The 27162-nt window shown below is 38.6% G+C and overlaps 1 protein-coding gene across 3 annotated transcripts; it reads left to right on the forward strand.

Moving 5' to 3' along the window:
• The first annotated feature begins 817 nt into the window (after window positions 1-817).
• TMEM39A (transmembrane protein 39A) lies at window positions 818-26544 on the forward strand. 3 transcript variants are annotated; one of them, XM_017652348.3, is made up of 9 exons: window positions 820-1194; window positions 2373-2559; window positions 8492-8714; window positions 13335-13418; window positions 17591-17745; window positions 20166-20514; window positions 21297-21484; window positions 23411-23558; window positions 26148-26544. In XM_017652348.3, the coding sequence occupies exons 2-9, from the start codon at window positions 2447-2449 to the stop codon at window positions 26379-26381; spliced, it is 1494 nt and encodes a 497-aa protein (XP_017507837.1). In that variant the 5' UTR covers window positions 820-1194; window positions 2373-2446; the 3' UTR covers window positions 26382-26544. The 3 variants fall into 3 exon arrangements, with proteins under 3 accessions (XP_036868861.1, XP_017507837.1, XP_017507838.1); XM_017652349.3 differs by having other exon boundaries at window positions 823-1194; window positions 23411-23531; XM_037012966.2 differs by lacking the exon at window positions 13335-13418 and having other exon boundaries at window positions 818-1194.
• The last annotated feature ends 618 nt before the right edge of the window (window positions 26545-27162 follow it).

Genomic DNA, 27162 nt, shown 5'->3' on the forward strand with positions numbered 1-27162 from the left:
AAATTTAAAGGTACTTAGTCTAGTGTCTGGCACCAAAAAATAAGTATAAACTCTCAATAAAGGTTAACTAATCATACACTCCATACTCCTGAACCAGATATCTCACACAAGCGCTCCAGCTGATGCTTTTGCTCTTTGAATACCAAACTATTGGCACTTCTGAATTCATCTTGATGTTGCCCAACTGCTTACTTTTTTATCTGCAACTTCCTTTACAAGCAAGCTATTCTCCCACAAACCGCCTACTCATTCTTGGAAATTTGGCTTTAAACTCCAAGCTCTCTGTGAAGCTTTTTATGGTGATGTTACATCACTACCATCCCAGAGTTTATTACATTGTCTTGCACGCTATCTCTGAACCTTGGGCATACTTTTAATGTTGCATTTACTGTAATAAATTGTACTACTGTGTTTTCTTGGTGTCTTGTCTCTTTCACTAGACTCTGAGCAGTTTATGGTATTCACTTTTGTAACTCCAGCATCTATCTAGTCCTTTACTAAACATATAGTAAGGGCACGACCGGATGCTGAAGCAAGGATTGGCGGCTCGGGTTCCTTTACTAAGCAGCGATGTGACTCTAGGTGTCGTCTCCCAACCCCTCCCATCTGCAAGATAGAGACGATCACTTGTAGTGACAGTTACTGGGAGTCCATAAGAAAACAAGGACCCCTAGCGTGATGCCAGGATATCGTCAGGGATCGGTGTTCCAGGCCCGGGGAGGAAGTACGTGGGCCGGCTCTGGCCTGGAAGGCTGGACCATGAGCCCAGCCGAGTCCCACTGCGCAGGTGCATGCAGGAGAGGTGGGGTGCTCGCTTCCCCAGCTGCCTGTGTGGTTCCGGGGGCCAGTTCGCTGCAGGGGTGGCCTGCTGTCGCGGAGCCGACGTCATCGCCGTGCGCTTGCCACGTCTGCTCAGCTCCGCTGTAATGGAGGCTTAGACTGAGTCCTGACGGAGCCGGGCTCTGGCTCTAGTTTTAGCTCTGGCTCTGACTTTGGCACTGACTCGGGGTCTGGCTCTGGCAGCACGAAGCCTGGACACCTTTTCTCGACTCTCCGGACGGGGACGGCCTGCAGACAGACAGCTGGTTTGGCGCACCTCAACGCAGGAAGGGAGTTTTCCTGCCTGGGGTCCAGCCTGTAAAGCCGCCTCCTCCTCCCAGGGATCCCGCCCCACCGGCCGGGCCTCCTCGATGCGTGAGTATTACCGAGTTGCTGTGCTGTCCGACTGTCCCGGTCCTGGTTCGGTTTCTCGGGTGGCGCGGCGGGGATCGCTTTGTCGTCCCCTCTCAGGGGACCAGTCTGTTGAAGTTTGTGGTCCCTCACAGTCCATCTTCCCCCACCCCATCCTCTCGCCTCTAACATCCCAGTTTTTTGCATCGCACTTTTCTTTTTCTTTGCTCATTAATTGAGCACGGACCAGCAGTCCCTACATCCAACGGTTTGAATGCTTTGTCTCACCTGGCATTTGGTGGTCTAAGAAGGCTGTTAGGAATAGGGAACAAGGGATAAGCCTGCAGTGACGTTTTGAAAATCAGGGTTTTTCCAACGTGTCATTCTTCAGTTTTTATGTTGTGTTGTTTCGGAAACAGATTTTGGTATCCATGTTGGCGGAGCCATGATTTTGCCATAGACTGATGAAAACACAGTTTTCTTTTCAGTGAGGGTAATTATGTTGTCTTTTAATCCTGCAGTTTCAGTAATTTCTAAATGATTTACACCAATTTTCCTGGAGTGGACATCCACTTAAGCCCCTTATAATATTTTTACTCTAAGGTATGGAGATACCACTTTAAACAGTCCCACCTGTAAGGAGTTAAAAGGCCTACTGATGTGTTTTCATCCGTATTTGTCAGTTCTAATGCCAACCTCTGTAGGACAGGGAACACTTCTTTTTTGATGAAGAAACAAACTCAGAGGTTACATGTCTCAAAGTCAGATATGTGACTCATCTGATCTCAGAACCCAGATCCCTTGATAACAAAATCTAGCATTTTTGAACACTGCTGATTCAACTGTATTTCAAGTGGCTTACTGTGAAATATTACATTTACATTGGAAACGTATATATTAGGTGTTTCTTGTAAACTTTTACCTGATTGTACTATCTTTCATATGATACAAGTCAACTGATAGAAGTCACAAACTGTGACTTCTCTAATGCTGCACAGAGCTTAGATCAGAACTTAGGCTTCTGAACCATTAGAGTCTCAGTAGTCCTTTCAGTAGAATAAAGTAGGTAATAGATCCTGGGAACATTTGTTTGAAAATCTGCTTTTGGAGGCCTTTTCACTCAGTTTTTCTGGTTGTTGCGTCTTGTTACTATGCCTAGTTTAAAATAGGAAACTGACATTAAAATTTTTCTTGTTGTTCAGAGTTGAAACGGGTTGACAACCAGTAAGCTGGGTTGCAACTACAGGTGACGCTGGCAGCGGACTGGAACCCGGACATGCCCGGTGGAAGGAGGGGCCCTAGTCGGCAGCAGCTAAGCCGTTCAGCTTTACCTTCTTTACAGACTTTGGTTGGTGGGGGCTGCGGCAATGGAACAGGCCTGAGAAACAGGTAAAGAAGAAATAAGACTATGCATAATTTGTAATATCCTATAATCAGTAAGAGTAACATAGAAGTCATCATGTTATTTAGATTTTTGCTTATCAAGATTATTTCTTGACACTGAAGTAGAAATCCTGGCCGTAAAGACTGAAAGCTCAGCATTTCAGAATACTTGGGAGGTAGAAAGCTGTGATACGGGGCCCACAAAATGAAAGCAGTCCCAATTCTTACAACTGATAATCCAAATTCAAGATGTCACTTTTTTAGCTATTAAAAGTGGGGAAAAGTGAATTAAAGTATGAATTAAATGTGATGTGTGATGGTTTGACTAATTACTAACTTTTTTTGGTGTGGGGGGACAAATTCAAGTTGACAGTTAATATGAGATTCTAAAATTGTAAGTCATATTCCATCAAGGGTCTTAAAAGTGATTTTGTTCAAAAATTGTTTGAAATGAATAAACTGTCAGCTCTAGTCCAAACATCTTAAGATTTGTGTCATGTTGTATAAGCATTAAAAAAATGATCTTTTTAATGCAAACTTATCTCTGTTCCTGATTTTCAAAATTAGGATGAATTAGTTGTAATCTTAACCAGGGTAATTCATTTCATCGGGAGTTCTGATCAGGTAGCAGTGGAAGGAGATGGATTTCACCCAATCAAGTGTTTGTTTGGTCAAAATATTTTTGCCACCCAGTTTCCATGAATAGTTTTCTCTTGTGCCTGGATTCTAATTTTCAGTACTAGTAGCAATCAGTTTACTCCTGTCTTTTCAGGTGTTCCTCATGTTATTTATGCACTTCTCTTTTTGTGGCCGGCCCTCCCGCTTTCTTTCTGACATTCCAACCCCAGTGCTACTCAGTCTTCATAATCAGTTTCGAGCCTGTCATTTCAGTGGGGCTCTACCTGAAATTCCAGTTTGAAGGGATTTTTCCAGTGTCTGATTTTTTATTGTACTGATTTTCAATCCACATTTCATATTTATGTGCATAGTTTAGTCTAGAGTATTAGTTTTTACTCTACTGTTCCTTGGATTTCCTCACTTTAAAAACTGTCTGCTTCATAGCAGGTTGTTGAACATAAATGAAACAGTAAATTGCAGTAACTTTTAAAAATTTTACCCTGAATTTTCCAACATTTCTACCAATAAAATGTATTATTTTATATTTTTAAAAATAAAAGTGAAAAGAAAGAGAACATTTGAAAATGTTTTTGAAGAAAGGTACTATCTAACGTAGATACTGAGGTGAAGTATGTTTCCTATTTGAAGGACATGCCTTAATTTTACCGATATTTACTGTCCATCAATTTAGTCCTTCACTACTTTTTAAACTGCAATAGAAAACTGTAGCTGTGCTGAGCTAGGATTCCAGCTACGTAAAAAGTTGTGACTTCACCACTGTATTGTGTAGCAGCTCTTTGTTCATTTTCTTCAACTTTGGCCTTGAGAATTCTCCTGGATAATTATGTTCTTAAACTGTCCTTTGGAATCCCTCATCAGTGTCTCAGGGACTGCTGTAAGACGGCTTAGAAGGGAGAGTCAGGCAGGCCTAGGTTTCCCAGTTCTCTCTGACTTAGACTAACCCCTCCTCCTCTGTGTTTTAAATATTGAGATACCATGTAAAATTTCTTTTGGGGGAGGGACAATGAAGTGTTCTGCTATTAAAAAAGACCTGAAAACCACATTTCTAGATGGTTCTGCCTGCAGTTGAAGTCTGCAAGTTAAATAGTGGGAAGAGCTAGGAACATTTGGAAAATAACTGTGCTCTTAAGTGGATTTAGGTATGATCACATATTCTTTTCTCTGCCTTTATTGTAGCTCTTCTATCCTTTTAAGTTCCAGTTATGGTTGCCTTGACCTACCATTCTCTACCTGCTCTTTTCCTTTAACAACAATTTCTTTTAGCAATTAATTGGGGTAGCAGGGAGAAGAAAGTATTTTTCCAACAGATAAGAGTAAAGTGAAAGATCATAGTTGGTCATGGTTTAAAAAGTCACTAAAACTATTATTAAGCAATTATTTTGTGATATTTTTACCAACAGAGGTTATTTTGAGAGAAGATGGTTCTATATTTGTTCCTTGATGGAAAAGAAGAGTCTAGAACAGGTTGTTATATAAGACCTGGGGTGGGGTATAAAAAATAGGGAGAAAACTGTTAGATGGCCTAGAAAGTAGTTTTAGCAAGGATGTGGACAAAGACAGAGTGTCCATATGAAGAGAAATCACCTCTGAAGTGTCTGTAGAGTATTGAAGAGAGAAATAGATCATTGCTTAAATATGATATAATTTTGGATGATGTATTTGATTCTGTAAGACATAGGTCAGCTGGAGAAGAGAGCATTTGCCCCTTCTTGGTAGGTGTTTGTGACCAGTTTAGTGAAGGTAAACTTGAGAACTTGTGAGAGCTAGTTTGGTGACATAATCAAGATTGAAATTCACAGTTCCCTGTCCTGCTTTTTTTCCTGTGGGGAGCAGAGATTTGTTCTTAGAACAGTGTGCTTAGATGATTGCCTTCTAAGGAAGGAGGGTACAGTGTGAATTTCTGAGTTTCCTAGAGAGCTTTTAGTTGAGAGGAACCTGGGGGGACTAAGAGTGATTTTTTTTTCTTTGTCCTTGCATATACTTTGTTAATAATATCACCTGAGCATGTCCAAAATTATCACTGCTTTCTCTAGGCCTTCTAATTTATCTTCATTCTTTTGAATCTTTCTTGCCTTACCCATTTGCTTAGCTAAATTCTGCTGCTTGCTGGCCCCATAAAAGCCAGTCTCTGGCTTGCTATTTTAACTCTTTGCTGCACACGGACTATATGTGCAGGGGCAAAGCAGGTGGTCAGCATAAACCACACTGTTTGCACAAACAATGTTTAGGCACAGTGAGCCACTCATATTACTTAGGGAAACTTTTGTATCAGTGGAGGGAACTGTTTACTAGTCAAGTTCCCAGATACCAGGCTTGCAAGCAGGCCTTTCTAAGGATAGCTGTACTGAACACCTGCTTTCCTTTTGGGAAGTCTAGATTTTGGTACTGCTAGGCAGTGACTACCCACATGGCCAGCTCCTGGTAAAAAACCTTGGGCACTGAGTCACTAATAAGCCTTCTTGGCAGACAGCACTTCATACGTATTATCACGAGTAGTTGCCAGAGAAGGTAATTGTAGTCCCTGTATCCTCGCAGAGAGAGGACTGATGGAAGTTTGCATCTGGTTTCCTCTAGCCTTTGCTCCAGGTACCTTTTCCCTCTGATGATTATGATTCATATCCTTTTGCTGTAATAAATCTTGGCTGTGAACATGACTCTGTTGCCAAGTCTTTTGAATTCTAGCCAGTCATCAAGCCTGGGCATGGTCTTAGGGACCTGCAGCCCAGTTTGAAAGAGAATAATCAGTGTTAAAGAGAATCCTTTCCAACCCTTGTATCATAGATGAAGAAACTGAGGCTCAAGGGTATAAAGTTACTTTTTCAAAGACTACAGTTGCTTACTGGAAAATCTGGGACTGGAATTATCCCACATTGTATCTCAAACATTTGTGTCACAGTATTTGTATTGGATCTATTTTTATATCCTGTTAGAGGAATAATACTTCTGTAACTAATTTTCTGACTGGTATTGACCACATCTGTTCATTTTAGCTCTTTTTCTTTCTCCTTTTTTTTTTTTTTTTGGTTTTAGGAACTTAAATCATATCTCCACTCAAGCTTTCGAATTATAGGAGTACTTTCTTCTTTCTCACTGATGCGCTGTCACTTCATTTGACCTTTCTCTCTGTCTTCGGGCTTGAGGTATAATAGCCAAGGCTGTATAGAAAATCACAAGTGCAGATCTTTTGTACTTTGTTTTGAATATCTTTCTTGGAGTCTAGCATTTTATTGATTTGTTTTTAACAGCAGAAGCATTTTAGTCTTCTTTACTTGAGACAGATTCTGTAAGAATCTTTTTAACATAGAAATTACAACAAATAGTTCAACATGCTTTCTCCCTTCATCTTTTTTTGACTGCAGAGGAATAAGAATTTTTAGTTCGTTTTAGAGTAGAAGTTCCTAACCTTGAAGCTTCTCATCAGAATTTTTTATTTCCATATCTTACGATTAAGTGGAGTGAGGGATAGGTTGGCTGCTGGTGTTAATCCCCTCCATTTAAGTCCCCCAGCATGTACAGTGCCAGAGGGCACGTTTTATGTTGTAGTCTGCATGAGATCCCTCCTGGTGTTGTGTAGTTCAGTGGCCCACCTCCCAGAATGGATCAGAGAACTGTGGTCTGCTGATGATTGGGTCGTGACTGAGCAGGTAAGGTTGTGAGACTTAACTGATAGATCACAACCTACTCGTTGGTAAACTTGTTCTTCTACTGGAGTATATTCTCTGGGAATGAGAGGAAGAAACTTCTATAATTTTTCCCTACCCACTCCCCCATCTCTGTTCTTCCCTTCTAGCTCTTCTGAGGCTCTGCCATGGTATTCTTAACTTCAGAATGAGCAGAGTTCATATTCCCATGAGTCACTTAAAATACTGCAAAAGTCACATACTAAAGCTAGAATTCTATATTTGGGTATTTTAGAGTAGAATTATAGCACTAATATTGTTCCTTCTCTAGAATCTTCTTTGGAAATTTCCTAACCAAGTCTTTTTTTCTTATTCTACTATTGTAAACAATAGTAGAGCCTTAGATCTCTGTAGCTATTCCCAGGCATATAATCAATGGGAAATTATATTCCCTACCCACTTCTTAACATTTTAGAGACCCAGTCCTATAAAAGAGCTTGGAAGAGAGAATAAGAAGAATATAGGGATTAAAATTTCTATGTTTTAATTTGTCTTTTAAGATCTCTAGCTCTTTTTCATTACTGTAGTGGTCTGCTGTCTTACCAACCTAATGGTACATATTTGCAGTGAAATAGAAAAAGTAGTCTGTCCTTAAGATTATGGTCTGATAGACAAGACATACATGTATACAAAAACTATATAACAATATGAAAAGTATAATAATAAAGGTATAGTTTAGGTATAATAGTGGCACAGAGGACAGATGAATTGGTTTTGATTGAGCAAGTCAGAATAAGCTAAATAGAGGATATACTTGATCCTTTAAAGAGTCTTGAAGGATTTGGTCAGTAAAATGTGCATTGAGGGGTTAAGGAAGGTGGTCTAGGAGGGTATTGTTGGTATAGTGTGTATCAAATAACTGCATGTATGTTCACAGATAGCAAATAGTATAAGTATTGAATAGGTTGCATGTGAGGAGTGATAAGAGGTGAGGCTATTATCTGTTAAGCAAGGGGCCTCACAGGACATACAAAAATTTTCTGGATATTTTCCTTTTGGCAGTGGAGAACCATGAAAAGGTTTCAAGCAAGAAGGCAACACTGTCAGAGTTTTTTTTTAAAAGATCTCTGAAGGCAGTTGGAAGATTTGGTGAAAGTATAATGAATTTAGGGGGATTACTGCAATAGTTTTAGTGAAAAATGGTAACTGCTTGAACTAAAGCAGTGGGTTTAGACAGGAGCATACAGTTTGGAAAAAAGTTTTACAAAGTGGGATATATAAGATATAGAGAATGGTTGGCTGTGGAGAGGCAGAAGGAAAGTTCTAATAAGCCTCCCAGGTTTCTGAGCTGGGCAGCTAACTGGGTGGGCCATGAGCATGGATCAGGACTGTAGGAGGAGGAACACAGAGATGTCCATTAGACAGCTTGATAACTTGGGTCTAAAACTTAGCAGTGAGTTTTATGGAGAGAAATTTTAGTTTCAGCATGTAGGCTATAATGGAAGCCATGGCTACATATTAGTGTTCGTACAGGGAGAAGACAAGAGCAGAAGGTCCTCGGATAGAGTCTGGGGAAGGCCAACAATTAAGGGGTAGGTAGAGAAGGAAGAAGAGGCCCTTTATCTTCTATAACACTGAAGGGTATCGCTATTTGAGTTTACCGTAATTTTCTCTTTCAGGAATGGGAGCACTATTGGCCTTCCGGTCCCACCTATCACAGCCTTAATCACCCCAGGTCCTGTTCGTCATTGCCAAATTCCTGATTTGCCTGTGGATGGGAGCCTGCTCTTTGAATTTCTTTTTTTCGTCTACCTGCTGGTTGCTCTGTTCATTCAGTACATCAACATCTATAAAACAGTGTGGTGGTATCCTTACAATCATCCTGCTTCTTGTACTTCACTGGTAAGTCTTAATTGGTCTTCAGGTTCTTCATGTTATTTAGCCAAGAAACTAGTTGGGACAGCCTATGTGTAGAAATTATTTTTCTTCATAATTTTTCTTCTAATAAAATGTTTTTCTATTAAACCTCAGATTACTTTCAGAAGTATAATGTCATAAGATTGTTAAAATATAAACATCTGGCCTTGGTCCATGACCAGAGAAGTAAAGATATAAATGAAAATGCAGAAAACGTTTGAATAATTTATTACAGTAGTGTCACAGAAGAGTTTTGATATTTATCTTTCTCTACACCATGTTAAATTTGTTATAAGTTTAAGGTGTCAATATGAATAAATTCCAGGAACTCTACCCTTTAATGGCTGTATTAGGACAGTGGTAGCTTCTATAACAAACCCAGATTGTATAAGGACTCAAACACATAACAGTCTGAGGCAGTTTTCCTGATTGGCGGGACTAGCACCCTTCCAATAAGGGGATTGGTCAATCAGGATGCAGGCTAATGGAGATTCTGCTGTCTGCCAACATCTGCCCTCCAGGGTGGCTGTGGTCCATCCCTATAAGCCAGAAAGGGCAAAGAGCAGAGGGAAGTGTAAAAGAAAGTTTCTTATGGGCCTGGCTCACATCATTTTCTCATGGGTCTGATCTTAACTGCAAGGGAGGCTGGAAACTATAGTCTTTTTGCTGGGTTCATTGTCACCCTGAATAAATTGGGTTCTGTTGCAAAAGTAAAACTGAGACAAGAAGTTGCTATCTCTACTGAAGTACATCAAAATATATTGTAGGTTTCTTCTACCCTCTTTCCAGTTGTTAAAGAGAGCTGTGCTAATCTTGATGCAGAGAAGGTTCTCCATAGATGGGTATATAAAATAACAGGTAAGACTAGTCAGGTGACTTGACAGGTAAGAGGTTGGCAATGGCAGATTTGCCTGGGTAATGGAGCTATGCTTTAGGGGAAAGTAGACTCTTGTCCTGGCTAGTTTGTATATGTGTCTGGGACTTACAAATGTTTGGAAAACCTCCCTGGCCTGGTGAACATAGGAAGGAAATATAGACCAAAATATTCAAGATAATATGGGAAGGAAATAAAAATTTTTGTTTTAAATATTTGTATCACTTGGTTGTTCCTGTAATTATTAAGAATTTTTTTTCTGTATTACTTAATACCAGGTACAGAGAATTTCAGTTTCTTGAAGAATTTTAATAATTTAGAGCCAAATTGTATATATATATTCTGTAGTCTTCTCTTACCTGGATTATGAGTTTATTGAGAGTAGGAACTGTACTCCATCTGTCCTTCTTTGGGCCATTTATTGTAAGTGAAGAGGTTGGATTAGGTCATCTTTAAGGCTTCTTCCGACTATGAAGCTCTATAAGGAGATACCTCACTGTCTTAGCGGTGATGCTAGCAAGCACTTTTTCATATTTACTATGTTCTTTGCAGTGTTATCTCATTCACTCTTTCAAAAAACAGGTAGGTATTGCTGGGTGACCCCCAGTTTATAAATGAGAAATAGAGACCTTTACAGAACTAACTCAAAATCACAGTGACAAAGTGAGCACTCATATCCACAACTGCTATGTTTTACTTTCTGTACTTATTCTATATTTATTCCATGGCACTTGTTGGGTAGTTCATTGTACAATTCCACTTTGACATTCCGTGGAATCTTCTGACTTGTTGAATTTTTAGGGTAATCAATCAGAGAGCCCTGGTCACAGTCAACTGTTCAGAGACGAGAGTTCTTTTAAGTCTCCTACAAATGTTGCCTTGAAACAAAGGGAGCCGGTGCTCCTGTCATAATCAGGAAGGAGCTGCTGCAGCTGCTGACGTTAGAATTCTGCTTCCTTTGCTCTGACTCATGCCACCCAAAGTGGATGCCTTGTACCCTGCCCCTCTTCCCACTTCACTTGGTTCTGAATTCAAGTTTTATGTAATACTTATGATCAGCAGGAACTAAATCAAATCTAGAACTTTAGTTGCAAAGAAGTCTGAAAATGTAGTTTTTAGCTTCCCAGTCTCTACAGTAGAGGAAAGTACACTTAAAGGAGGTTGTCATGTGGACTGGCTTACTTATCTGCCACATTAGATCCTTGCTCATATAAAGCTTGGAACTTAATTGTGGAGTTAAGAGTAACATATGTGTAATAGTAATAAGGTAAGATTTTAGCCCATGAATCTGAAAGGGGCCTGAACCAGTGAGCTGTTCAAAGATGAATGGCCTGCCAGAGACCTAGTTACTAACCATCCCTGAAAGTGTTCAAGCATAGCAGGTGGCTACCTGCCTGGAATGTTTTGGAAAGGACTTACATCTCAATAGTGGTCTGTCTCTTTCAAGTTTCCTTCTCTTATGTGTGTCTGATGCAGAAATTTGTGAAATTTATATACATATAATATATATTAGGTTTTTCCTATCCATTTCAAGATTTTAATAATTACCAAAAAGAAAATGTGGACATGGGAATATGTAAAGTATCATTGTAGCTATCAAGCAAGTAGCTGAATGAGTCTTAATCCTAATAGCATAAAAGCTTAATGTAGTATAATAAATTATTCACAATAGTCAGGAATGAAGGGCTCTGATTAATCAAAATTCTGGTTTATAGAGAATCATAAGCAGATACCATTTTTCAGTGATTTAGAATGTAACAAAATTTGCTTAATAATAAGATACATTAGGTACGTAAGTCTTTTGATTCAAAAACGTCTTCGGTGAATTGGTGGTACATCAGTAAGACCCTCAGACATTATTAGCTAAGGGGTCTAGTGAATTTGCTTGCATTTTTTTGGAGAAGTAAGGTAAGCAAGGAGGACTCTCTTCTTTGAGGGATTAAATATTAGAATCCAAAATAGAGAGAGGAAAAAAGAAATGATCTGAGGAGCAGTAAGCTACTCTTGATGTTCTGCTGCTCTGCCTTTAAAGTGTATCCTCAGTCTGGCCATTCCATTTCTTGCATCTGACCTGTTCAGTTTTCATCATCATTTCTCACCTGAATTAAAAGCAGTAGCTTCTTAACTGATCTTGTCTCACTACAATATATTCTCCACACATCAATCAGTGTGATCATTTTAAAATACAAATAGAATCATGGCACTCTGCCTAAAACACTGCTGTGACCTCCTGTTAAGAAAAAATATATATATAAACTCAATCTTCTGTCATTCACTGTCTCATTCCAGCCTTCTTGCTGATTTTCAGATACACTAGGCCTATATTTTCCTGTTTTAAAGCCTTTGATTCCTCTCCTTGGGGCTCTCTAGTCCCAGATCTGTTCATGACTAGTGCTTTTTTGTCATTTATCTCTCGGTCCAAGTGCCACCTTTTCAAAGATATCCTCCCTAACCACCAATTTAAACTGGCTCTGCATCTCCCTTCCCCGTTGTTATTCAGCACTGTTTTTTATATCAGCAATTACAACTGTTTGAAATACTATGCTTGTTAGCTTGTTTATTGTCATTGCCCTTATCCCTTAAACAAATTTATTAAATACGTGGGTTTAGCTGCTGCAACAAAGTGGCTAAAACATATTAGAAGCTTATTTCCCTATTTAATAAAGATTAGGTAGATGATATAAGGCCAGTGTGGCAATGCTGTTATAATTCCCCTGCCTCCCCCAACATACTTGTTCCAAACCATGGCCCAAGGTAGCTGCTCCAGCTCCTGTCACCACATCTGGTTGGCAGGAAGGAGGAAAGGAAAGGAACAGCTCCTTCCCTTAAGGGCATGGCTTGGAAATTGTGCACCTCACTTCTCCTCACATCCCTTAGCTACAAGTGGTTTTTGCAAGGAAAGCTGGGAAATGAACCTTTAGTTAGCTAGCAGTCAGTGCCCAGTTAAATTCTAATGTGACAGAAGATACAGCTGGTAATCTCTGCCACCCCCTTGCCCTCTCACACAGCACTGAAAAGTAAGATCCGGGAGATCAAGAGCCTTGTCTGTTGTAAACTACTGGGCATGTTGTGGGTCCCCAGTACGTATTTATTGGATGATGAATTCATAGACGATTCAACTTTTCAATCTGGAAGGAGGACTGTGGACACATAGGCCTGTTAGCCATCAAAATGAAAATATATCCAACTTTTTTTTTTTTTTGCTGAGGAGTTTCCATTTTGTTTATTATATGTAAATAGACCTAGAACTAGAAGGAAAGGAACCATACAGAGCATCTAGGCAATGCTGTCATTTCATAGGAAAAAGAGATCAAATATAAGACATGTTTCTAAATCTAGTTAAGGAGAGAGACTAAGTCAATGTAATTGATGTATCAGCAAGAAGGGCATTTAGGTTAGTAGATGCCTAATTAGATTAACATTGACTTGGCATAAACTCTTGAATTTTAAGTGGGGATTCCAACTGATCCATGGAATTTGACACTCATTAAAATGCGGCATTTTAGAAAAATTGTTCTTGCCATAATCCTGCAGGTTATCAGAATCATGGTTCTTTGAAAAGTTTAAGCAATTTGTCATGAAAGGAAAAGTGGAAAGTAGGCAGCCTCTCCAGATCCTCAAGTTCCTGTGGTCTGTAAATGTAAGTGATGTAAGGAGCAAACCTCTTCATGCAGTAGTTCCAATTGGATACACGTATTTCTTGCTGATGCAGTTATCTGTTTCTCTTCTAGAATTTTCATCTCATTGATTACCACCTGGCAGCATTCATCACAGTGATGCTTGCAAGGAGGCTTGTGTGGGCCCTTATCTCAGAGGTAACAGCTCATTCAGTATCTTCTATCATTTGTAGCTAGAGTTAGTTACTAGAATGGGTTTAGGTTGAAAATGTGAAATGTCCAAATATAATTAGAATTCAATTAAATTAATTTCTTCATTCCCACATGAATTGTGCTAGCTCTCTTCACAGATTTTCCTATAATATATTTTAACTTTCAAGTGTAATATAACACGAGAAATGTTAGAATCTCATTTGTATAGTAGTTTAATTCTAGCCTCTGTGTTCTTCAGTACTGTCTAATTTTAATAGTTATAGTGAAAATAAGATGAATTTTAGGTAACTTGATATGAAGTTATATCAAATAAATAATTTTATCTAAAATACTGTTTGTAGTAACATTCACTTGAAATTAGTTATATACCATTGGTGGAGTTGCTAGCAAGATATTTATTTGAATTGATTAAAACTTGGGATTTTAAGATGACAACATCCAAGTTTGCATAGGACTCATCTTGAAAATTAGAATCTAAGTTTAATGGGCAGTGGAGGAACAAATTGGGACAAGATGACCTTTCCAAATTAAAAGTTGTTGATAGAATTGGCCATTGGTATCATTTTTTATATATTTGTAAATCCCAGTGAGGGAGATAAAATGTGCTTTCTTAAGATTCTATCTTGTCCCCTCTAAGTGATTACAAAAATAAAAACAACAAAATGTTAAGTTAGCCCATAATTTTAATCCTGGAGTTTATAATTCAATGTGAAATTTTAAATGAATAGTTACTGTAAGTAATCACAGATAACTGAGAGTCAACTTTTCCTTCCAAAACATACATGGCAAGACTTTGTGTCTGTAAGCTCTAGTTTTCAGGAACCTTATTTTTGTAAGCACCCAGTAATTGCAGATAATAAGTCATAATCTGAAAGCCATTGTAGGATTATCTGTTTTCACAGTGGGAAAAGCAGTTCTATAACCTTTTCTCCCAGGTTCTTCATTAGGTCATGAAAAGAAATGCTTGCTTTTGGACATATTGAAAAACTATGTTCTGTCTTTAGAGGAACTCAGTGGAATTTTATGTTTATATCTGTTAAAGTAGGGAATGATTTTGTTGTTACTCAGAAATGGTACTTGTATGTCAAATTAGTATGTCTAGTTAAATCTTTCAAAACTGGGATTTCTACCTTGGAGCCACCAGGGCTGTAATGTGAAGTACCCTATTGTTTCTTTTACTAATGACTTTTATTTAAATAGTTAAACAGCTTTTGCCTGACCTTAATTGGAGAGTACATTAGCTGTTTTGTAAAGAATTCTATATTTCTTTTTTTTTATTAAGGTATGATTGATATGATATACACTCTTATGAAGGTTTCACATGAAAAAACAATGTGAGAAACCTATACTTCTTACTGAAAAAAATACATAAGCTAGATTTAAACAGATTTTAGATAAAAGACTTAAATTTGCCAAGACCTTAATGTCTAGCAGAAAGGGAATGTTTAAATAGTCATGGTGTATCTATATAATGGACCAGCATGCAGCCATTAAAAAGATAAAAATGCCTGTGTACTGACCCCTAAGATATTGACTAAAAAAAGCAAAGTACAGAAGAGTGTTTAAAATGAGGCAGATGGAACAAAATATATTTGCTTATAAATGAATACATTGTCTCTAGAAGGAGATAAAAACTAATAATGGACTCCTTAGTTGGTGGCTGGGATACAGAACCAGTCAACCACTGTTACACATTTTGTGTTTTGAGCAATGTGAATATATTACCTATTTAAAAACTAAAAATAAGAGCTCTGTAGGGATTCTTTTCCTAAAATTTCTGAATTAGGTGGATAAGACCCATCACAAATCATTTTTTCTTCCTTCCATTAAGATATGCTTGCCGTCTTTTTTTTTGCTTATATCACAGAAAGGACCCCTGCCCTGAGAAAGATTAATCTATTTTAAAGAGAGGCTGGAAGTAATTAATTCAGAAAGCTAAATATTATTCCTGGAGGAATACCTCTCCAACTAGACAGACCCTGGTTATTCACATCCAGGCCAACTTTCTTTCTCCACTTGTTGCACAGGATCTAAAGTTATTCAACTGTTCTTTCGCAAACCTGAGACAACTCTTTCTTTTAAGCCTTTCTTAGGGCTTGAAATCAAGCCCCAACTCCAGCATCCTTACTTTTTTTTTTAAATTAAGGTACCATTGATATATAGTCTTATGAAGGTTTCATGTGAACAGCATTGTGATTTCAACATTCATCCATATTATGAAGTCTCCCCCCACCGCACCCCATTGCAGTCACTGTCTGTCAGCTTAGTAAGATGCTATAGAGTCATTACTTGTCTTTTCCATGCTATAGTGAGGCAACTCTGTTTTTAAAAAATTATTTTTTTAAATAGAAAAGTAGTACATTTATTGAAAAAAAAATGGAAGACACTAAAATGTAAAACAAATTTAAAAACATTACAACCCCATAGAAAGAACCACATTTTTGTATATTTCCTTCTAAACTTTATATGCACATAGAGAATATATATGAATGTCTGGGACATTGCCTGTATACAAGTTTATATACTGTACTTCTCACCTAATATAGTGTTAGGAATGTTCTTTTACTCCTACCTTACCTGGTTAATTCTTGCTTATCTTTTAGAACTCAGCTTCAATATCACTTCCTCAGGAAGCCTTCCCTAGGTTAGGGTCTTCTTTTACTTGCTTTCCATAGCAGCCTACTCTTCCTGTAGCACTCATTACAATTACAAAAATAACTCTTTGTGTAAATTTAAGCTTAATATCTGTCTCTCTTGGTTTGTTAGCCTCATAAAGACAGAGGTCTTGTTTGTCTTGGCTACCACTGTTACACACAGATACTAAGAGCTAAGAGCTGGGGCTGAGGAATAAGGCAAAAATGATGAATACATCTAAGATCTGCTGCTCTCTTAACATTGGGCAGAAGCAGCCTTTTTTATTTCTAACCCTAAGCGTTTGAGAATGGAGGGAGAGGAGTAATTCCAATGGCCTAAATGCCCTCAGTAGGTTTTGACACATGTGGTACATTGTCACAAGGTATGTATGTATCAGAGGAGTGATATGTAGCTATCTGCCCTGCTATGGGTGAGAACAGCCTGAACCTTCTCCACAGTTTGAGACTTAAGCAGTTCGTTATGGTATTAACTGCCTTTTTGCTTTTATAAATAAGTACCTATATAAATAGTATACATTGCATATATATTATATTTACTATATAGTATGTTTGATAAACTAAGAAATGGACATATAAGAGGGACCTGAAAAGCTCCTTATCCCCTCCTATGTGCAACTGATGTTAATTTTTCCCCCTTTCTGTATTCTGACACTACTGTTGTAGAGGTTGTAGAAATCTGCTTTAATTTTTCCCCTGCATTTTGCTCATTCTTTCCTTCCCAGTTCGTTTTGAAAGAAAACATTGCAGAGTTGTATGTTTTGACAAATATGTGTTCTTACTATATTTAATCAGTTTTTTAAATTTGGGATTAAAGGGAAATATTTGAACAGCTTTGGTATAAAGAATTGGAGGTGATTATGTATTATTTCCATGTTTGCAAAAGTCAAAAAAGAAGCTATTATTTATATAGGAATTAGTCAGCAAAGATCTGATTTTTTTTAAAGCTTCAGTAATTTATTAAACATTAATCCAGCAAACAGATTGAGGGGAGGATTCAAAGAAGAACAGAAACATTATTGCTGCTGTTGTGGCCATTATAGTTTAGTATGGATTAGTGGCTCCCTATCTTTATGTACATAAAAATCGCCTGGTGGGTTGCTAATACACAGATTACTTGGCTGGTGATTTTGTTCCATATATCTGGTGAGGAAAGTCAGTAGGAATTTGCATGTTCAATAAGTGGTGCAAGTGATTCTGATGGGTGGGGTTTTGGCCCATACTTTGAGAAGCCCCAGTGTAAACAAATGAGATAGTATCATAAGAACTTAAGAGGCATGATGGTGATACAGGGAGGAAACAACTAACATGCCTGGCAAAGTCTGAATCCTCAAGAATAAGGGAGAAAAGGAGGTGATGGGGCAGTTTGTCTTCTTTTCTCCTTTTCTTCCTTTTTTTCTTTTGCAGTTTAGCTTCCACTAAATCTACTAAGTCCTTGCTTAAGTCACATTGCTTTTGAATATGGTCATTTATAAAATGTCCCTTTTGTTGCTTTCTAACTTGCAGGCCACTAAGGCAGGCGCAGCATCCATGATTCACTACATGGTACTGATATCAGCTCGCTTGGTGCTACTCACTTTGTGTGGATGGGTACTTTGTTGGACCCTCGTCAATCTCTTCCGAAGCCATTCAGTCCTCAATCTCCTCTTCCTCGGCTACCCGTGAGTATTCCAGTCTTACCATTTTATTAATAAGTCTCTTAAGGAATTATTTGGATCATGTAAATAATAGTGTAAAATAGAGGGAAATGAAATTCTTCAAATAGAAACCAAGAGTTCAGAAAATTGGAAAAAATCTTGTGGGTAGGGTAACCATGTAAATTGTTTTCTAAATTGGGATACAATTAGGACAAAAAGCATAAACCAGGACTGTCCTGAGAAACCTGAGAGGTGTGGCTCTGTTACCAGTGGAAAATATTTTAATTAGTTCTGTTCACCAAATAAAGGCCCTTGATAAACTGCCTATATTGACATGAATGGTGGTTAATGTTACTGAATGAACTGACTCAGCCAGTCTTACCTTTTTGGTTAGATTACTTTGATCTTTGGGTTTATGTAACAGAACTATGCTCTCTTCAAGCCCATAGTCTTACATACTTTTTTTGACCAACATTTTATTATGGAAACTTTTAAACATACCAGGTTGAAATAATTTTTCAGGAAACACCTATTTACAACTCTCTCCATAGTCTAAGCCTTTGATGTAGTTACCTTCCCAGCTTCTCTCATTCTACCTATACCAGTTATCTGTTGCCATGTAATGCTCTAACAACCCCACCAAACCATGGTGGCACACCACAGTAAGTATTTATTCTGCATGTGTTGAGGTCAGCTGGAAGTCAGGAGGCTCTCCTGGTCTTAGCTGGGTTTAGCACATATGTGGGATGGACTGGCAGTTAGTTTAGGTGACTAGGTCATCTCAACTCTGCTCCATGTGTCTCTCATCCTCTGGCAGGCTAGCCTGGACATGGTCACACGAAGTTGACAGGTGGTAAGAGAGCAATCCCCAAAGTGCAAGCCCATTTCAAGCTTCTGATCACAGCATGTCTGCTGATAGCCCATTGGCCAAAATAAGTCACAGTGTTGAGCCCAATAAAGGGAGAGAACAGGGTCACCTCACTGACAGAATGAGGGCTATGCAGTTAATGGCAATGGGTGAGGCTACAAGGAAGGGTAAAGAAATGGGGCCACCATTACAATCTAGTACACACCCTACCCATGCAGTTTATGTTTCAGCAATACTGAACTTATAGCCTTCTCGGCCTTCCCAGTTTTGCACATATGTGAGTACTGTGGATACTTCTACATTTACCCCTCCTACCCTGCTACACCAGGTACATTCACAATGATCTGAGAGCTACTGCTGGCCATCCTTTTACTTAATAATAAGCTCATTCTTTCTCCCTCTATAGATAACTCTGAACAAGTGACCTTTATTTATTTTTTATAAACTGTGTAACTAAGTAAGATATCCTTTCATTTGCTATTTTTCATATCTGAATTTATGTCTATGAAATGACCATTTTATTTACAATACCTCCACAATGTGGAAGTTACTTAAGGAAGACTTGGAAAAAGCATTTAAAACATGCTTAAGAAAGGAAGAGTTGGAGTAACTAAAAGAAGTTATAGAAAATCTCAAAAAATATTCAGCCCTTTAACCAAGTAATTCTACTTGTATAAATTTATTTGTTGTACTTCCAGAATTTTTTTCATTAATAGATCAAATATTTATTGAGTGCTTAGTATGTTTCAGCTACTGCTCTAGGCATCAGGATAGAGCAGTGAGTTAAGTAAGTCAACATCTCTGGTTCATGGAGCTTACATTGTAGGAGGGGAAGATAAACCAAGAAGAAAAGCCCCCAAGTAAAAAACCTGATAGACATGTAAAATGTATGGAGTGGAAAGATTAGTGGAGAAAAATAACCAGGCACGGGGAATGTGGGAGTAGGGGGAGTGCTGTAGTGGGGAGGCAGAGAAGCCCCTTACTAAGAAGTGGAAATTTGAAATCAAGGGCAGGTCATTCAGAATTACCAGATGTCCACAGAGATCTGTGTGGGAAAGTGATTATCCCATTGATACTTATGGTCGGGGAAAATAAGCTCCAAGTTTCCAGCAAGAGAGGAATGGGAAAATTATGGTACATTTATTTGAGAACTCTAGAGCATCTTTAAAAATTATTACAGAAAAATATTTAATGACATGAAAAAATGTTCAGTACATATAGCAGACATAAACACAATGCCCAAAGTTAAAATAGCAGGATACAAAATATGAACATAAAAGAGAAAAAAGTAAAAGGTCTGCACCCAATTGTAAAAATTACAAAAATGATTATTTCTAGGTGATCTATATTTTGTCATTGTGATTTTTCTGTAGTTTCCTGTTATTCTACAATGAATATATATTGTCTTTGTGGGAAAAATTGCCTAAAGAGCTTCCCAAATAATGAATTGACCATCAGCAAAGTCCCTGTTATATTTTGTTCACTCTGGTGAATCATGACTATTTTGCTCACAGTTATAAGAGCCGATGTTTGGAGGCATCTGTGGTCTCATTTTCATATTTACCTTTTTCTACAGGTTTGGTGTTTATGTTCCTCTCTGCTGCTTCCACCAAGATAGTAGAGCTCATCTTCTTCTGACAGACTATAACTATGTTGTTCAGCACCAGGCAGTAGATGAAAGCGCCTCAACTGTGGGTGGCTTGGCCAAGTCCAAAGACTTCCTCTCCTTATTGCTGGAGTCTCTGAAAGAACAGTTTAATAATGCCACGCCCATCCCCACCCACAGCTGCCCCCTGTCTCCAGACCTCATTCGCAATGAAGTGGAGTGTCTGAAAGCAGATTTCAACCACAGAATCAAGGAAGTTCTCTTCAACTCCCTCTTCAGTGCCTACTATGTTGCGTTTCTCCCCCTGTGTTTTGTGAAGGTAAGTAGTTTCTTGCTTTTATGTGCTTCTGGGATGTGTGTGTGAATGACGTAAACCAGGTATATCTTATTTAATCCCCCTTTTCTCTGTCTCCCCTTTGGCAGCCTGGATGGTGGAGTTCGGCTGCATCTGGAGTGCACTAATACCGCTCCTGGTTGGTGGATAGGTATTTGCATATATGTGATGCACCTGTGGGGGTCCCCTCATATTTTCTTTCCTTTTTTTTTTTTAGTTTTTTTTTCAGTTTCATGGGGAGAATAAAGCTTGTACTTACAATAGAATCAGTATGTAGTAGCTTAAGAAGACTGAGGTTTCAATGAAATCCAGCCTGCCGTGGTTGATCGTAACATGGTTATCAGGAGTGTCCTTGAATTTAATCTAACTTTTATCTAAACTTCAATTTACTTCAGTAGAAAAGAAAAATGGTCTGAATGTCACTTGGGTCCAAAATCTTTTGGGACAATTTAGTGCCTTTCCTTCACTCATTGAGAAACACATCTGCAGCCGGAGTGGTCATTCACAGCGAGCACTCACTTCTTCTAGAAAGAAAGTACTTAAAATATAATCACCTCTCCCTCCCAACCCTAACTCATACAGCCAGAAAAGTCAGCTTGAAGGATTTTGGATGACTCTGCTCTTGAACTTTCTGCACCAACAGCAGGACAACCAGTGCATGTGTGACTCAGTGTGGCATTTGTCTGCAGGGCGTTTGTACACACACCCATCCCTGACCTCTTGCTCCCAGTGCACGGATCATTGCTCGTTCTCCTCATCTCTTGCAGAGTACCCAGTACTATGACATGCGCTGGTCATGCGAGCACCTCATTATGGTGTGGATCAATGCTTTTGTCATGCTCACCACACAACTGCTGCCATCCAAATACTGTGATTTGCTACATAAATCAGCTGCTCACCTGGGCAAGTGGCAGAAGCTCGAACATGGATCCTACAGCAATGCTCCACAGCATATGTGAGTAGGCTGGAGAAAAAACCATGTCACAACCTTCCTACATGCTGCTGAACATGTTTATTTGCTTTGTGTGTCATTCTTGTTCTTGGCTTTGAACATGCAGTTTTTAGTTTTTGTCTACATGAATGCTTGTCATCACTCTGAACTGAACCCGGGACGTTAACTCATTTCTCTCACCATCCCAGTCCCTCCTTAAATGCCTCCTACCTTTCAACTGCCCAGTCACTTTAGAGTCCGTAATTTGTTTCCCAAGCTATAATACTGGAGTTTTCTTTCAGTCTTAACCCTTTGCCCAAATTCACAGAGTCATGATGTATTTGTAATTCTCTTTAGAAGACTAATTCATCTTCTCATTTTCATTGCCAAAGCTAGATAGTTGTTAGCTAACATCTCATACTTAGGCAGCTGGAATTTGCTTCTCTCATCTTTTCTTTATAAAAAATGCAAATTTGTTGTAGTATTTTCCTTTTCTGCATTTTTAATTATTTTTTTCTTTTCTTCCTAAACTTGCTAATGAATGCTTCCCTGCTTTTCTTATATTTAAATGAAACCTGTCCCTAAATGAGTTCTCTCAGAGTATTATTCATCTTATTGTGTCTCCTTCCCAGTCATTTCTCTGCATGTTCCCAATGATTCCTAATGGCTAACTGCAGAACCCTTCTGTTCTCTCACTTCTGAACCGTTTATCATACCTTTCTCACAGACCTGGACCATCTTCATTTTCCTCTGTTTTATAATTTGAACATTTCACAAATTTCATCACCTAGAAATTCTTTCCTAATTAAGTGGGACAGATTGAGGTGACCTTCCCTTCCCCTCTCCCCCTCAGAGTCCTCCCTTCAATTATCTGCCTTGATGTCTGATACAGATTAGCACAGGCCTTCAAGCCCAGGAACTGAAAGAGATTGGGCCAGGCTGAAAAGAAACCCGACTGTGGGCAAAGGACAAATTTCAATAAAAATTGAAAATACAATCCACAGTACTAGTACTGTACATCTTCAGGCTCCTGATGGCACATGGCCATAAGGTGTATCATCACTTTGATGCTGGTAAGTGTGAGCAAGGCCGGCGGAACATTTCTGAACTGGGAAAACTTCAGGGTGCTAGAATTTTTTTTTTAACATATATAAAATGTTGTCCCAGTTCTTAACCTAGGAGACTAACCTTTCCAAAATCAGGAAGAGATGAATTTAACTTAGATTTTTTTTAAAAGCTTAACCTGATGATCCCCATTCCCACCCAACTCCATTACACTGGTGCTGGCAAGAATGAAGTTTCTTCCATAACTTCTTTTTCCTAGAGAGACCTCTGTAAAAATAACCCAAGAAGGCAGTAAAAACAAGTCTGTGTGTCAGTGTCTCATGTGTCTCTGTGTTCTTCTTATAGCTTCTTGCATATTTGAGGCATTTGAAGTATGTATGTGATAAATAAAAACTGATTTTTCTATAGCTTTTTGGGATGTAACTGTGCAGGAAATATCATACGAGTTTGACACTGTGTCTACTTCTCCACTGTCCTTATTGCCATCCACTTTCTCTTCTTGTTTGTTCCCTCTAGCGTTCCCACCAGTAGGTTCCACTCACTTGGGATTGAGATGACAGTTCACCTGCTTACACTCTATTTTCTGGCTCACAGATACCTTACTTACATGTGTATTTCTGCTTGTTCTCCTAATCCTCTTAAGTCCTTTGGCCAAGCTAACTGTATCACTTTGCAACCTCTCTGTACTCTACATAGCAATGAAATTACAGTAACAAATCCTTTCTAACTCCTTCCAGTTTAACCATGGAATTACTGTATTTTCAGAATTCAGGTAGATGAAGACTTGAATACTTAATTCCTTCCATAGAAATATAGCTGGCCTTGCCAGATGCCACCATACCTGTAATTGCCAGTATGCTAACATTGTGTTTCTTTCTTCTTTAGTTGGTCAGAAAACACAATATGGCCTCAAGGTGTGCTGGTGCGACACAGCAGATGCTTATATAGAGCCATGGGGCCTTACAACGTGGCAGTGCCTTCAGATGTGTCCCATGCCCGCTTTTATGCAAGTACCACTTATTTCTTTTCAAACGTAAGCTTAATTGTTAGAAGGCCACTCTTTGTGTAATACCTAACCCAGTGTGTAGTGTATATTCTAGGAAATTAATACATTGAAATTATCACTACTACTATAATATTGGCCCCTGTCCTTAGAAAGTGTCTTTGAATACCATTGTCAAATACCATTAATCCAACTTCAACAGCTTGAAATTCCACTGGAATTGTTTGTGTCTTGTATTATTTGAAACAGCAGGCAGTTATTTAAAACCTCTCTTTTTCTTTGTATAATTTTTATTTATAATAGTTTGGTTTAGCAGTATCCTTGTTATACTGTATCTCTGCATCCTTAAGTGAAATTTAATATGGTAGCAGTGTAATGGTACTTATTTATTTTTTTAATTTCTCATATGTATTGTTTCCTTAAAATATGTTCATTCCCCCTTTGAAAGACAAATGCCGTGATCTGCAGCCTTTTACTTTTCCTGGATTAAAAGAAAAAAGGCTTTAAAGTTAAAAAGGAAAAAGCAGTAGACAACCCACTAAACCCAGCTTCTATCCCATCTGAATATATGCTTTGGATTATATTCTATTTGTTCTTTCAGTCTTCCAGAAATTCTGGCTCTAGAAGGCAGCAGTATTTAAGAGAAAGGCCAGCTGATCAATGGGAGTGGGGAAAAGGTGCATGTGGGGAACTGTTCTTAGTAAAAATGCCCATAGTGCAGGCATTGCCTTTGAGTGGAGATCATACTCTTAAAAAAGAACTGGAGATGTATTTGACATACTTGAGTCCCTTTCTCCTCCATCCTATCCACGTCTCCATCCCTCCCAGTTTCCTGTGAGGGTACATGGACTCTGGTTCTGCAGATGTTTACTGCTAAGGGCCTTTCCAGTTAAATACTGGGACTTTGCATCAGGGCAGGACGATAATACCGTGGGAGGGGAGGGCGGGGCAGAGAGGAGGTTGGGAGGAATGCTGGAAAGGTGAAAGGTCCTTGAATGAGGAGACTGGAAGCATCTCCTGGACTCCTGTGGGATTGCCTTAAGATGGAGGGTGGACCTAAGTCCTAACTACATAAGCATTTAGTTTCAACACAGAGGATTTAATTCAGTCAGCTGAATTCTATAGGCCATTAATGACTTCTGTTGGCCCATGCGGTGCCTTAAAACCTACAATAATTAGACATTTTACTGGAATTTTCTGCTTGAAAAAATAAGTATTTTCCTTGCTAGGGTTGGGCAGCTTAAGAATCCTGTGGAATCCAGAGAAGGATTAGGGAAGTTAACTTGTTACTGATTTTGCACAAGCAAACGGGTATGTCAGTACTTCTCAAAGTGATCCTTGGGCCATTTGCACATAAATCACCCAGCTCTTTAAAAACAGTCTTTCAGGACCCCTATGAATCAGAATCTCTGAAGGATCCCAGGAATTAGCAGTATTTGCATATTTAGAAATGATTCTTAGGTACTCTGAAGTTTGAGAACATTCATTTAAAATGTGCCTATTACCTGTAGCTGTTACAGTTTATAGTCTGTCCTCACCTTTCTACTCAGTTTATAGCTACTAGTACATTTGATTTTAATTGTTATAATTGCCACAGAGTCTGAAATTGCCTCAGTCTTTTTAGAATATTAATGGTGAGCCAATTTTATGTATATTATTGAATGTATCATAAAACCCAGTTTAAACATTTTCTTCCTCCCGAAGAAGTACCCTGAGAACTTGGCTACCTTTCAGAATCATGATAATTTGGCTTTATTCTCAGATGTGAGCCTTGAAGTCTATATCTTTTAGATCTGATATAAAACATTATAACAGTTTGCAGTCTGTGACCTCTGGCCTGCTATTCATGATATATTTTTATTAGTAAAGTAGGAATTAGCCTCTTAAGAGTGAAGAATTTGGTGCCAGTGAAAACAGTGAGCCATGATTTTAGCCAAAGTCTTATTTTTTCTTCCTTCCTCATTGTCCATCTTTGTACACCCTAGTCTCAATATTCAGGGGGGAAAAAAACAAGAAATATGTGGTGTAGTCAGTCACAGTGGGTAAACAGTTAAAGGAAAAACTCAGAAAGTTACTGATGTTTCAACTTGTAATACCTCCTCTCCCCCCAGCTTGTCCAGTTTAGATATTTATGTCTTAGACAAACTCGCAAACTAACAGTAATTTTTACATTTTTAAGTGGTTACATTTGAGGTGGTTATAAGAGTTCCTACATAGTATCTTCAGTTTCTGCCTCTCGACTTGGGAAGTCTAAAATATTTCTCATTTGGTCCTTTATCCAGCCCCTGTCTTAGATAAATACATTTTTGGCTATCCAATAAGATGTATACCTAAGATACAACCTAAGAAAAATTGTGAGGCAGAGTTCTTTTGGGCATCATCCTATTTCGTGTCTCAGGGGCACTGAAATAAAATTTATCTTGTTATTCCTGGAACAAAAAGGAAAGGGTTGGAGTCTCTAGAGCAAGAAACAACCTCATGGATTTCCAATAAGCAGACCTATTTGCTGTTGGATATGGGAACCTCTAAATAATGAAATTATTTTAGGAGAAAATATGAAAATAATGAGTCTTTTTCCTTTTCTATGGAATAATGTTTTGCTTTTTAACTTCCTTACAGTTCCTCTTTCATCGTCCATTAAGGCTGTTAAATCTGCTTATCCTTATTGAGGGCAGTGTCGTCTTCTACCAGCTCTACTCCTTGCTGCGGTCGGAGAAGTGGAACCACACACTTTCCATGGCTCTCATCCTCTTCTGCAACTACTATGTTTTATTTAAGCTCCTCCGGGACAGAATAGTATTAGGCAGGGCATACTCCTACCCACTCAACAGTTACGAACTCAAGGCAAACTAAGCTGCCTCTCAAAAATGAGGGAGAACTCAGATAAAAATATTTTCATACGTTCTATTTTTTTCTTGCGATTTTTATAAATATTTAAGATATTTTATATTTTGTATACTATTATGTTTTGAAAGGCGGGAAGGGTAAGGGATATTAAATGTATCCATAAACAAGGTGATGTGATCTTTCATGTGTTAGTATATTTGAATAGTACACAGATGAGAGGTGTGCCTCCCCAGTAAAGAGATAGTTTGTATGGCTCTGGAATAGCTCATTCATCTGTGAACACATCTCATGTATCGCTTGACCCAGTACCTCTGGTGTGTCTGCTTTCCTCCCAATCCTTCTCATTCTCTCTGTCCTCAGTTGGCTTTATTGCTACAGAAAGAGGGATGAGTGGAGTTGCCAGACAGCACCCCTTCTCGTTTCCCTCTGCTGGCTAATGGGATTGGAGTACAGGAAGGAAGGAGTGGCTTGTGTAGTCCTGGGTGGGGTTCTTCGTGTGCCTACTGGGTGGAAACATTTCTGAGATAGGAACTCAGCGCTCTGTCCTGCCCTATAGGATTTAAATATACTTTTGTATAAGCTGCTACTCTGAAACTGAGAATATTGCTGTCATTTTCTCCTGTTCTTCTACTCTTTTGCCTCTATAAATACTTTCCTTTAATTGTTAGCTGTTTGAAATAATGCTTTTTAAGACAGTCTTTAGAGTGCCCAGGCTCCTGTGGGAAGCAGCTGGATCAATGGGAGCAGATGGGTGTACACGCCCTGTGGGCTGGAGAAGGGCGGCTTG

Source organism: Manis javanica, chromosome 3 (assembly GCF_040802235.1).
Source record: "Manis javanica isolate MJ-LG chromosome 3, MJ_LKY, whole genome shotgun sequence".
Classification (NCBI taxonomy): domain Eukaryota; kingdom Metazoa; phylum Chordata; class Mammalia; order Pholidota; family Manidae; genus Manis; species Manis javanica.

What these genes read in the sequence shown, in the direction of transcription:
- TMEM39A (XM_017652348.3), top strand. Translation starts at nt 2,447, where the DNA reads ATGCCCGGTGGAAGGAGGGGCCCTAGTCGGCAGCAGCTAAGCCGTTCA. An exon ending in CTGCTTCTTGTACTTCACTG is followed by an intron (nt 8,715 to 13,334) that starts GTAAGTCTTAAT and finishes TTTCTCTTCTAG; the next exon opens with AATTTTCATCTCATTGATTA. An exon ending in TGTGGGCCCTTATCTCAGAG is followed by an intron (nt 13,419 to 17,590) that starts GTAACAGCTCAT and finishes TCTAACTTGCAG; the next exon opens with GCCACTAAGGCAGGCGCAGC.